This window comes from Piliocolobus tephrosceles, chromosome 10 (assembly GCF_002776525.5).
Source record: "Piliocolobus tephrosceles isolate RC106 chromosome 10, ASM277652v3, whole genome shotgun sequence".
NCBI classification, from domain to species: domain Eukaryota; kingdom Metazoa; phylum Chordata; class Mammalia; order Primates; family Cercopithecidae; genus Piliocolobus; species Piliocolobus tephrosceles.
Window position 1 is genome coordinate 357,651 of NC_045443.1, and position 13,199 is coordinate 370,849.

At 50.8% G+C, this 13,199-nt stretch overlaps 1 protein-coding gene across 1 annotated transcript in view; it reads left to right on the forward strand.

Moving 5' to 3' along the window:
* Positions 1 to 13,199, forward strand: part of IQSEC3 (IQ motif and Sec7 domain ArfGEF 3) — a 95,832-nt gene that overhangs the window by 25,303 nt on the left and 57,330 nt on the right. The window contains exon 2 of the mRNA XM_031936249.1: positions 8,921 to 9,004. Coding sequence (XP_031792109.1) covers positions 8,921 to 9,004 — 84 coding nt within the window. The remainder of the gene's footprint in view (positions 1 to 8,920; positions 9,005 to 13,199) is intronic.

Sequence of the window (13,199 nt, forward strand, 5' to 3'; positions counted from 1 at the left end):
GCGACTTTCTCAGCCCCTTGCCGCACTTGATGCTCCTTCCCATCTGGCCAGCTGGCCCTGGCTGTTGCTCCTCTGGCAGCGCTACTCGCTCATCTTCCTGGTTCTTTAAGAAACAAGGAGACCCAGTGCGGTGGCTCATGCCTGTAATCACAGCACTTTGGGAGGTCAAGGCGGATGGATCACAGGAGCCCAGGAGTTCGAGACCAGCCTGGGCAACATGATGAAAGCCTGTCTCTACAAAAAAATCAAAAAGAAATTATCTGGGTGTGGTGGCACATGCCTGTGGTCCCAGCTACTTGGGAGGATTGCTTGAGCCTGGGAGGTTGGAGGTTGGAGGTTGCAGTGAGCTGTGATCGCGCCACTGCACTCCAGACTGGGCAATGGAGTGAGATCCTGTTTCAAAAAAAGAAAAGAAAAGAAACAGGGTTCTTTCCTGACTGACCCCTAGCTTCCCCTCTTCCTTCAGGTCTACGCTGCCTCCTGTGCAGACCTTTGACTCCTATCTTGCTTGGGAGATGCCTTGGAATTCCCTGAGCCAGCTGCTCCTTGATGGCCCAGGAACACAGCCTCCTGCCCTGCTCCAGTCTCATTCCCAGAGTGCTGCAAGCTCCCGCCCAGCCCAGCCTCACAGCACGACTGGGGATACCCAGCACATAAAAACCTCATTCTGGGCCCACAGACTCTCTCATGTTTAGGTTTTACCACATCCATCCAGCAGTCTTGCTTCCCCATCAGTACTCATCAGTATGGGGGACTTGGGATTGCTAAAGCCACAGGGTACTGAATTCTACTTCAAGCCATTGGCCCTGGAAGAAGCCTTTGGCTCGGATTCTGTAAGCTTCCCTCAAGAAAACTTCCCTCAAGGAACATGGCCCAGTCTCAGTTCTTGGTTTTTGGAAGAGAAAAAGCCAAAGACTGAGAATGGCCATGTTCCTTTTTCATAGGGGTCCTTCCGTTGTCAATTTCCTTCGGCCCCCTTCAGCCGCAGAACTCCCAGGGCCACAGCCTTGGGCTGTGGTTCCCACAACTACAATGTGACTGATACCCCCAGACTGTGTGCCACAGGGGCTCTGAGAATGCCCCTCCCAGGCTCTTGCTGTGAGGTAGACTGGGGGCTGTATCGTTCCAAGGCCTAAGGCACTTGAATGGTTCCCCCTGCTGCCCCCACCCAAGTGTGGTGATTGCACTCGGGCCTATGGGGACCTCTCCCCTTTCTTTACTTCCCCAGCAGCGATGGGTCCTGGCCCCTCTCCCTAAAGGCCCCGCATCTCAGGGATTTGCTCAACCTGCTGGGACCCTGTCTCACCCTGCACTAGGCCTCAGTTTCCACCACGATGAAATAGGGATGCAGAGATGCTGCATGCCACCATCTACCCTGGTGACGAATCAGGTACAGAGAGCTGAGCGTGTTGAGTGTGGAGCCCCTGGGAAGCAGGTTCTGAGAACAGCTGGTTCTTGCTATATTGAGGAGACATTTTCTGCCTCTTGGTGCTCACAAAATGCAGCACTGGTTGATTTCAAGGATGCAAGAAGCATTATCTGAGGAAGAAATACTTTCTGTCATTTGCACAGATGAAATAAAAGGGCTGGGTCAGGAAGGTGAATGAATAAAAGGTGCTTTTGTGTGGCCTTTGCCTTTATTATGTGCCTTGCCATTCACTGTTGTATTTGCTCTCCTAAAAGCCCCGCAAGGTGCAGGAGCTACTATTATCCTAGCTTTACTGGCAAGAAAACTGAGGCTTTGAGAGATAAGGGACCTAAATGAACGCACACAGGAATTGTGACCCACTTGTGGAGACCTGGTGCACCTGGCATGGACCCCCAAAAGCTTCGCTGGGGTGTGAGGGTGGTGGCAGAACCTCAAGCCAGCCCTCCTGAGGTGAGAAAGCCTTACTCTGTGGACAGAAGCAGGTTGTGCCCACGGTCCCCTGCCTCCCAGGGGGACAGATTCTGATGGGACATCCTGGCAACAATCTCAGGTTGGTGTCACCAAGAGATCCTGTCCCTCCCCTCCTGTCCCCTGTTCACCTTGCCAGCCCCTGGTGTCCACTGCACCATCTGCTATGGTGGCAGTGTTTCAGGGAGGGTGGGAAGAGAGCAAGGCAGAGAAAGACGGGAAGGCTGTGGCCTGAAGACTGAGGATTCAGGAAGAAGCTTGGGGGCAGCGTCGGAGGATGACCTAGGCCAGGATCCCTCTACCCACAGTCTCAGGGTGGCTCCTTTCCAGCTACAGCCAAACAGGAGCTTGGGCCTTTCTTTTTTTTTTTTTTTTTTTTGTTGTTGTTGTTGAGACGGAGTCTCGCTCTGTCGCCCAGGCTGGAGTGCAGTGGCCCGATCTCAGCTCACTGCAAGCTCCGCCTCCCGGGTTCACGCCATTCTCCTGCCTCAGCCTTTGAAGTAGCTGGGACTACAGGCGCCCGCCACCTCGCCCAGCTAGTTTTTTGCATTTTTTTTTTTTAGTAGAGACGGGGTTTCACTGTGTTAGCCAGGATGGTCTCGATCTCCTGACCTCGTGATCCGCCCGTCTCGGCCTCCCAAAGTGCTGGGATTACAGGCTTGAGCCACCGCTCCCGGCTGCCTTTCTTGATGTGAATGTTCTCCGCTATGGTTTGAATGTTCGTCCCCTCCAAACCTCATGTGGAAATTCAGTCCCAGAGTTGGAGGTGGGGCCTAACTTGAGGTATCTGGGTCATGGAAGTGGCTTCCTCATGAATGGGTTAGCACCCTCTCTGTGGAGTTGGGGGTAAGTGAGTTCTCGCTCTGTTAGTTCCCCTGAGAGCTGGCACCTCCCTCCCCTCTCTCTTTTGCTTCCTCTCTTGCTATGTCATCTCTGCACACACTGGCTCCCCTTACCCCTCTGCCATGAATGGAAGCAGCCTGAGGCCTCACCAGAAGCAGATGCTGGAGCCATGCCTCTTGTTCAGCCTGCAGAACCATGAGCCAAATAAACCTCTTTTCTTTGTAAGTCATTCAGCCTCAGGTATTCTCTTAGAGCAGCACAAACAGACTAGGGCATTCTCTTATCTGGTGGACTCCCCGAGGCAGGGACTGCAGTGATGCTTCTTTACATAGTAAAGCATTGAGTGCCATCATTATACCAGGCCCTGATCTGGGCACTAGGCACTCCCTGCCCAGCCTTGGTAAATGAGCACATGAATGCCCACTGGCCAAAAACCCTTTGAAGAAGAGTGGTGGGTATGATCCTTGACAGGAGCCTGCCTGGGGCTTAGGCTTGCTACTAACTAGCTGTGTGACCTTAGGAAACTTAAGCTAGGATATGCCCAGGTCAGGAAACTTAGACCATGACCTTAGGCAGGGTGGGTGGCCAGGCTGGTCAAAGGCAGGCAGGGCAGGACTTACAATTCAGCATGAGCTAAACCCGGAAAGAAGACAAGAAGCATTCTGGCCTAGGCTGAGGAGAGTCAAGGAGCAGGAGGTGGACGGAGGAGCTCAGAGGCAGAACTGGAAGACAAGCTCCCCTCTTGGCTGAACTGTCCCCCAGTGGCAGCAGAAGCCCCAACAGCACAGCCAGCCCAAGCCCAAGGTGCTGAAGGATATGGTCCTTCTTGCTGAAAGACATTCAGTTACCTATCACACGTGTCACTGCAGCTGAGTCTGGGGACCTGGGAGAACCAGCAGGTGCCTGCCCTCAGTGTCTGGACAGAGGAGTGGGAGGAAGCCTTTGGGAAACAGAGGCAGGATCAGAGCAGTCCCCCCAGGCACCACTGTGCCAGCCTATGACCATGTGGGTGAGCTTTCCTTCCTGAAATGTCAGTGCTGTGGGTAGTGAACAAGCCATGCCTCTTTGCCTATGCTCTTGAGGGCTTTTGTCAGGAATTCCAAACCTGCCCTGGACCCAGGAGCAGCTGGAGGCCTGGAACTGGGGGTGTAGGCTCTCCACTGTACTGAGCACCTGGGTCCACCTGCCCTGCATTGTCTAGGCTCTGGGCCCTTCTTGCTCCTGCTCCATCTCCTCATTCATTTTCCCCTTTTCTTCAGGCCAGGAAGCCTGGGTGCTATCGAAAGATGTTTAAGTTTCAGACAGTTCTCTAAAGTCTTTGACTTGCCTCAGGAGTGAACCTCGGGCTCGAAGACTGACCCGGAATTTTGGCCAGGGAACCACTGCAGATAAGTCCCTTCTCCACTCAGCCTCAGTTTTCACATTTGTAAAATGAGGGCTCAGATTCAATTATTTGCTTTATTGCCCTTTAAAAAATTTATATTTGTTGCATCAATTATTAGTCTATGACCTACTGAGTATATATAATCTGTAACAAAAAATACATTAAATGAACAGAAGTCCAAGATGAAAATTGCCCATGATCTGTTCTGTGAAATGACATCAATATTTGTGTTGGTTTCTGACATTTTCCAGCTCTTATTCAGGTTCACATTCAGTTTTAACAGATTTACGGTAATATCACACATGGGAATTTCATATTGAGTTTTAATGGATTTACGGTAATATCACACATGGGAATTTATATTTAACACTGTCCGTCAACATTTTACCCTAAGCATCACTTTTCCTTTTCCTACCTCTGTCTTTTTCCCCTGCTCTCATCTGCTGAGGTAGCCAGTGTTAATAGTTTAGTTTGCATTCATATATAAATAGAGTATACATGCAAAGAATTTGCATTTGGTGAGAGGAGTCGTTTTTTATTTTATAAAATTGGGATCATCTTTATAGATTTCTCTGCAACTTGCTTTTCTCATTTAATAATATGCTGTGGAAATCCATCCAGACTGAGGGATAGAGTGCTAACTAGTTCTTTTTTAATAGGTGCCATAATTCCATGGCATGGTTGAAGGTATTACAGTTTATTCAACCGTTTCCTGATTGATGAGGACTTGAGCTGTTTGCATTCTCCCCCCACCTCCCCACCACCACACTAAAAACAATGCTTCTGTTGAAGAAAAGAGTCAAACTCTGTAAAACGTTTGAAGAGATTTATTCTGAGCCAAATACGAGTGACCATGGCCTGAGGCACAGTCTCAAGAGGTCCTAAGAACATGTGCCCAAGGCGGTTGGGCTGCAGCTTTGTTTTATACGTTTTAGGGGGACATGAGACATCAGTGACTTATGTAAGTAAGTGAGAGTGAACCACGGTGTACATTGGTTCAATCTGGAAAGGTGGGACAACTTGAAATATGGTGGGAGCTTCCAGGCCATAGGTAGATTCAGAGATTTTCTGATTGACAATTGGTTGAAAGAGTCGTTATTATAGAAAGATGTGGAATCAGTAGAAGGGAGTGTCTGGGTTAAAATGAGACGGTGTGAAGACCAATGTTCTTATTATGCAGATGAAGCCTCCAGGTACAGGCTTCAGAGACAATAGATTGTAAGTTTTTCTTATCAGACTTAAAAAGGTGCTAGACTCTTAACTGATTTTCTCCTGGAACAGGGAAAAGACCTGGAATAGGAAGAGGATTCTCTACAGAATGTAGATTTTCCCCACAAGAGACAGCTTTCCAGGGCCATTTCTGAGACATATTTACAAGGTCAATATATAAAAGAAATGTATTTTGCTGTAAAATAGTTCAGTTTCTTTCAGGGCCTGCTATCGGTCATATGATACTGTACTAGAGTCAGGTTGGAATTTGCTACAGATTTTGTCTCATTGCTACAAACAGTCTGTTTCGTCACTCTTAAGAGCTCTGTTAAGACTGTTTTAATGTTTTCTGTTAAATGTTAATGCTGGCCAGCTGTGCCTGAATTCCTAAGGGAGGAGGGGATAAGGAGGCATGTCCTACCCCTACTTCCCATCATGGCCTGAACCAGGTTTCTTTGCAATGCCCTTGGCTGAGAAGGGGGTCCATTCAGTCTACAGCAGGACGAGCCGCAGACAAAACCTCTGAGACCCCGAGTTGTAGAAGGAAGGGTTTTATTCACCCGGGAGCATCGGCAAGCTACTGTCTTAAAATCTGAGCTCCCTGAGTACACAATTTCTGGCCTTTTTAAGGGCTCACAACACTAAAGATTTCACATGAAAGGGTCGTGATTGATTTGAGCAAGCAGCGGGTACGTGACAGGGGCTGCATGCACCGGTGGTCAGAGAGAAACAGAACAGGGCCAGGAGTTTCATAGTGTTCTTCTATACAATGTCAGGAACGTCGGTTTCTAAGTCATGAGTTGATTTTTAACTACTGGGTTTAGGCCAGGCAGACCCAGGCCTGGTTCCTGGCCTGGTGCCGGGCTGCCTGTCTTCGGTTTTACTTCATTGTTTTTTTCTTAAAACAGGTACTGAGTATAAAACAATATAAAACAATATGAGAGGATCTCTCTCTTTCCTCAAGTCAACTGGGGGGCTTAGAATTTTGTTTTTGGTTTACATTTCCATAAACATTTCGTAATTCACGTCTACACAGACAGTGGGTCAGGGTACCCCTCTCTCCACATCCTCTCCAGCACTCATAGTTAGCAGTCTTTTTAATGTGTGCCAGCCAGTCTGCTGGATGAGAAGTGGCATCGCGGCATGACTTTAATTTGCATTCTCCTGTTTACTAGTAAGCGTCTTTCCATTGGTATGAATTTGGTCTTGATTTGAGTTTGTGAGGCAGAATAGCAGAGATGTAAACCGTATTTGCGGGCTGTTTGGGTTTCCCGTTCTGTCAACTGCTGTTCCTATCCTCTGGCTGTTTTTTCTGCTGGGTTTGTCCTTGCACTATGGATGTGCTGGAACTCAGTGCAGAGTGTTAACTTGCCTTCTGTCAACATTTTGCACATATATTTTCCTAGTCTATCATTTGTCTTTTGACTTATTAGGTTATTCGTTTTCATACAGATTTTTTTCTTCATTTTATGTAGTCAGATATGTTTATCTTTTTTTTTTTTTTTTTTTTTTGAGATGGAGTCTTGCTCTGCGGCCCAGGCTGGAGTGCAGTGGCCGGATCTCAGCTCACTGCAAGCTCTGCCTCCCAGGTTTACGCCATTCTCCTGCCTCAGCCTCCCGAGTAGCTGGGACTACAGGTGCTGGCCACCTCGCCCGGCTAGTTTTTTGTATTTTTTTAGTAGAGACGGGGTTTCATCCTGTTAGCCAGGCTGGTCTCGATCTCCTGATCTCGTGATCCGCCCGTCTCGGCCTCCCAAAGTGCTGGGATTACAGACTTGAGCCACCGCGCCCGGCCATGTTTATCTTTTTTTAATGGCTTTTCAGTTTCCTGTTTTGTTTTTAAAATCTCAACACATCAGCTATATTCCTAAGCTTCCTTCTGATTTTTTTTTCCGTTTAATTTCTCTCATTTAAGCATATAACCTTTCTGGAATTTATTTTTTGTCAAATTAAAGGTTGGCTCAGACAGGTGTGATGGCTCATGCCGGTAATCCCAGTGCTTTGGGAGGCCAAGACGGGAGGATTGCCTGAGGCCAGGAGTTCGAGACCAGGCTGGGCAACATAGTGAGACCTCTGTCTCTGCGAAATTTTTTAAAATTAGCTGAGCCTGATAGCACATAGCCTGTAGCTGAGACAGGAAGATTGCTTGAGCCCAGAAGGCCAAGGTTACACTGAGCTATGATCACACCACTGCACTCCAGCCTGGGCAATAAAGCAAAGCCCTGTCTCTAAACAAACAAACAAACAAAAATTAAGATAGGCTCCAGTGTTCTTTCTTCCATGCAGATAGCCAAATTCAGCATTTCCTGTCTACACTCTCAGACCCAGTGGGCCCCCAACAGGTGCCTGGGAGGTGGCTCCCACATTCGGGGCTAGGAGGTCTGAGAAGTGGTGCAGATGCCCCTCCCCCAGCCATGGAGATGGAGATAATCTACTTTTGTTGTTTTACCAAATAGGCTTCCAGTAAAGATTTGGTTTGGACAAAATGTTCTGAAGCTGAAGGAATTTTGAAAATCCATTTCAGATGATCTCTGGGGGCCCTTCCAGGTTTGACATTCTCTGACTCAATAATGCCCAGGACAGCAACTGCTTATTAAGGAAGAGAAGGCAATGGCTTGGTGTATCTTTATCCAAAAGTAATTTCAAGACTGAATCCCAGGTTGGCTCAAAGTGGATATTGGAATCACAGCATTTTAGAGGTGGACGGGACCTTGGAAATCCTCTAGTCCAGTGCCTCTCAATCCTGGCTGCCTTTAGAATCACCTGGGAGTTTGTTAAAAAAGTCCTGGTGCCCTGGACTCATGCCAGACCACGTAAATCAGAGTCCTTGGGAGGAAGGGAAGGGCCCAGGCATAAACTGTTTTAAAAATCTCCTTGTGATTCTAATATGCAGCTAGGGCTGAGAACCACTTCGCTAGTTCACCTCCCTTATTTCATTAGTAAGTCAGCTGAAGCCCAGAAAAGGTGAGCCACGTATGACACAGCTGGCGAACTGTAGGACTGGGACTAGAACCCCGATCCCGGCCTCCTGGGTTGACTTTTTCATCTACACCAAGTGCCTCATCAAGCACCACTCCTTGGATTTTTAGCTGGTAACACTAAAGTCCCTGTGTGAATGTTTTGTAACTTCGCATATGATCAACTTAAAAGTATTCACTGCATGCAATTCTGTGCATCCTAGAGAAATAGACTTAGTTCTACCTTGCAGGACCATGGTGGAGAACAGGGTCATAAAGAACAAACTGTGATAACAGAGCAGGACATTTGGTACATGCACGTGAAAGAGCCTGCTGCAGGGAGGGCGTGCGGAAGTAGGAAGGGTGAGTTGCCAGGGAGGCCAAGGAGGCTTCACACAGGAGGTGGCATTTGAATTGAGCCTATTGGGTGATTGAAGAGGACTCTGATGGACAGAGAATCAATGCTGCAGTCTTGCCCGGGGCAGTGATTGGCTGCCTGATTTTTACGCAGGGGCTCGAAAGGGCAGGGATGGGGGCAGCAGGGTTTCAGGGCAGAAATGCTGTAGTATCAGGCAGGGTGGGGGCCCAGCCTGTCTCAGGCGCTCTGATCTCCCTCTGCTCTGCCCGCAGGAATGAGACCGTGCTGCACCAGTTCTGCTGCCCAGCCGCCGATGCCGAGCAGAAGCCGGCCTGCTCCGACCTGGCCTCCCACAGGTGGGAACTGTGGCCCTTCCTACGTTCTGCACCCCCACCTTCCTTCCTGTTGCAACAAAGCACATACCCCTGCACTAGCTGTTGGGCCGCCTCCTCTTGAGTCTCATGTGGGGTAGTTTGTTTGCTTTCACCTCCTTCCTCAGACGTCAGTTTCTCTCTGCTCCCTCTGGACCCCAAATGAGCCATTCCCAATGTTTAAGGTCATTATGCCCTAGCGATCACACCCCAAACGTATGCTCCTTTCTTCTGAACAGCCCATGTAAAATCTGATTTTCGTAAGCAGCCAGGAAAATTGGTTTGATTGGGGATATTCATGTGTCTCACATGGGAGGGTGTCTGGCACACAGTGGTGTGCACTCAGCCCATGCATAGTGCCCAGCCTTCCTCTTCCATCAAGGATTTATACTTTTGTTTCTGGTTTCTCTTCTTCCAGTCAGCCCAGGTGCCTATCTTTAATTTTCAGGATCTCTCAGCCCTGGCTACATTAGTTGACAGCCTTGGGATGGAGTGGGAGAGTTGAGGAGTCAGGTTTTAGAGCCACAGTCCTAAGCTTTCTCCTCTGTTTTTTCCTGGGTTCTCCTACCGCCCTCTGCCTCCCTGTCCCCCTTCCTGGTGCTCCCTGTCCGTCCTGGGATCAGCCTTCTCCCTCCGCATCTGCTTCTGTCTCTCTGCCCTTGTGTTTCTGGTTTCTCCTCTTCTGTGCCCATGTTGTGCTCCCCGCCCACCCCCTGATCTGTGTGTTCTGTCAGCCTCTCTCACTCTTTTCTCTTTTCCACCAGTTCGTCTGTCTCCATTCTGCACATTTCTCTTTTCTTGACTTGTTCTTTACTCCACTTGGATTCTGGCCTGAAATTTGCCCAGTCTGTCCGTCTCCTGTTACGGAGTGAAGTTGGGCAAGTTACTCCACTCCCGTGGGCCTCAGTTTCCTCATCTGGATAGTGAAGGGCTTGGTCTATCTCAAAAGTGGCATTCTCCTATCATCCCATCGAGCCTCTGAGCTGCTCAGTGGGGCCAGACTGGGCGGGTCTTCTTGTCCCTGAAGGATGAGAGGAGAGTAAGGGTCAGAGGAGCCAGAGACTTGTCCACAGTCACAGAGCGAGGACCAGCGCAGCCACGGGAAGCTTAGGGCATCGGACTTCTCGTGCTCACCATTTTCAGGTTTAAGATCCAATGATTCTGTGATCTTTCCCCCTGTATCCTCTGGAAAATAACTAGACAGTGATCAGAAGTGGTGGCTAGTGACCTTGGGGCACGGACAACCACCCTGTGAAAGGCATTGCTGTTCATTTTCCCTTACAGGGGAGCCAGCAGAGGTCAGAGACAGAGGCGGGGCTCTGAGGAGGACTCTGAGAGAGGCCACACAGCCTAGCGGGTCCTTCAATCCAGGGCCGAGGGAGGGATGGGAGTTACTGAAGCCAACCGTGTTGAAGATGGGAGGCTAATGTTTTCAGTGTCCTTGTGACAAGTTTTGGGCCAGGCCTGGGGACATAAAGGCACATAAGGCCAACTTGGACCCTTGAGAAGTTCCCCATGCAGTGGGACATTAGGATACCCTCAAAAGGAAAACTGCTCACCTGGAAATTAGAAGGAAGAAGAGAAACGGGAGAATGGAACAGTGGAGGGGAAGGAAAGAGGAGAGTGTAGAGACGTGGAAGACACCAGGACGACGTAGAGGAAGACCCTGACTGCCCTGGCCCCTTCCCATGAGGCCTCACTGTTCAGATACATGGCCCAAGTCTCTATCCCGGAAATTGCCTTTCTTGGTAGGGGGGGAGAAGAGAGAAAAACTGTCTGGCCTGCCTCCAGCTCCATCAATTCAACTCAATTCAGTAAGCACTTTATGGATACTAACCAAGCACCAGGCCTCAGTGAGGATGGAGAACACACCCTTGAGAAGCCCAGGCCTGGCAGGGGCGGGCAACAGAGACGGTCCCTTGGGTTTCCTGCGGTCTCCCCTCCCATCTGCTCTCAGCCTGCGTGCTCGCTCACACACCAGCACTCCCCTGCTGCCCGTGTGGTGCCCGCCTGCAGCCCTAGCTCCAGGTGGGAAGGAGTGGGAGAGAGGCAGCCCCAGCAGCACGCCAGCACGTAGGTAGACGTGGGGCAGGGGAGGGGTGCTGCGCTCTCAATGGGCTGGGGCTCCAAGGGGCTGGGTTATTTTCTAGGGTTGGAGGTGGACGATAGGAAACCCATGATCTTAGTTTCCAAGAGGTTTGTTGTTCACCTGCCCCTGGGAGGTGTGGGCTTTGAGGTTGGGGACAGGGGGTGCTCTGGGGAGGAAGTGTGGGAGGTGGGAGATTCTCTTCAATGTTGGTTCATGGAGGGGCCTATACACCTTGTCCTTGGGGGACAGGGAGGATTGTCCACCAAGAAGGTCCAGGGCTTCAGCTGCTGTCTGTCTCTAGTTCCCAGTTACTCCAAGTTGTCCTGTCTGTCTGTCTGATTTGTAGTTTCCTAGAGCCTGTTTTTGTCTGTCTGTCTCTCTGTCTGATGTGGCTTTCTTGGCTTCTCTGAGAGGAGTCCCTCTGGATGTTTTCTGGACAGCCCAACAGTGTATGCGTTTGCTCTTGGCTTCTTGGGGGAATTCTACCCTAAGATAAAGTTTTCCCTGATCAGACTCTCAGCATCCCTGTTCCCAACCCTATCAACGATTCCTTCACCAAACCTCATCCCTTCCCCTAGCCCAGCGGTCCCACCTGCAGAGCATAGCCACAACTTCCCAGCAAGCTCCTCTAGTGGAATGTGTCACAGTCAGAGGCCAGCCTGTGGGGCTGGCACAGGCGGGTAGGTCACACAGCCCTCTCAGGTGATCTGGTATGGACTCGAGCTCTGAGACAAGCCAGGCTCCTCCTCCATCAGTCTGGCTCCTCCCCTGTCAGTCAGTCTGGCTTCTTCCCTGTCAGTCTGGTTTCCCACTAGCTCAGCCAGTAGGAATCATGGCCTCCTGAGGATTTCTAGGATCAGCCGTTGGCCTCTCTAGGAGACCCCAGTAAGGAATCCAAAGTCAGTGAATCAGATGTCAGGGCCTTTGGTGTGCGGACTCAGCCAGCCACAGGATCTCCCTTGCCATCCTCCGCAGTCTGGCTAAGGCCGGCCCCCACTCCAGCTCCAGGGCTGAGCAAGTGCCCTCCCTGGGTCACTGCAGTGGCTGCTCCTCTGGCTGATGAGAGATGTAGAGATGCTGCTTAGCCCAGAGGAAAGTCGGCTCCCTCCCAGAAAGACCCAGGGCCAGAAGACAGCCTCACCCCTCCCGAAGAGGCAGAGAAGTCTCAGCCCTGCCGAGGCCAGGATAGCCTTCCTTCCCCCGCCACCTGCAGAGGAGCAGCTGGGGGCTGGTGTCAGGGAAACTGTCTTGGGGCCGGGAGCCTGACAGGGAGTGATTCTCCCAGGAGCAGGAACCCCTGAAATTGAGCACATCTGGAAGTGTGGGTGTCTGCAGAGGGAGGCTGAAGGGTGGGCGTCAGCGATCTGGGATACAGTGGAGCAGCTATGGGGCTGGCAAAGCTCTGTGAAGCTGCATGACCAGATAGAGTTATTATGGGTTCTGCTCTGCCCTGGTTCCCCACACCCCCCTAGGAAGGCAATCCATGTCTGCCTGGGTAATTAGGCCCTCAGGTGGGAGCTGGGGATGGTGCCTCCTCCCAGCAGCCAGCCAGGGAGCAGCAACTGCGTGCCAGGCTCTTTCTCCCCAGAAAAGATCGCCCCCTGGTCTTTGCCCCTACGGACCGCCTCCCTGCTGCCAGCTAATGACAGGGCTTTATTCTGGGGCACTGAATAGGCCAGTAATTGCAGCCCTACTTTCGATCCTGCGGGCTCCCTTCCCTTTCAGGCTCTCAGCGACATTCAGAACAATGACCCAGTAGCTGGCCAGCTGCCTCTCAGCATAGAGCCCATTTGTCTCAAGCGTAATAATGGGGCCAAGATGAGGAAGATGGGCTTCTATTAGAGTAATGGGAAGAGGCGGCTGTGGGAGAGGATGGGGCTCAGGAGAAGGAGGCTGGTTTCAGAAGGGAGAGGAGGGCTCAAGAAGGGGAGGAGGGCTCAAGAAGGCGAGGTGGGCTCAGGAAGGGGAGGTGGGCTCAGGAGGGGGAGGTGCGCTTAGGAGGGGAGGTGGAGTTCAGGACCGGGAGGCGGGGCTCAGGAGGGGAGGCAGAACTCAGGATGGGGAGGCAGGGCTCAAAAAGCAGAGGCAGGG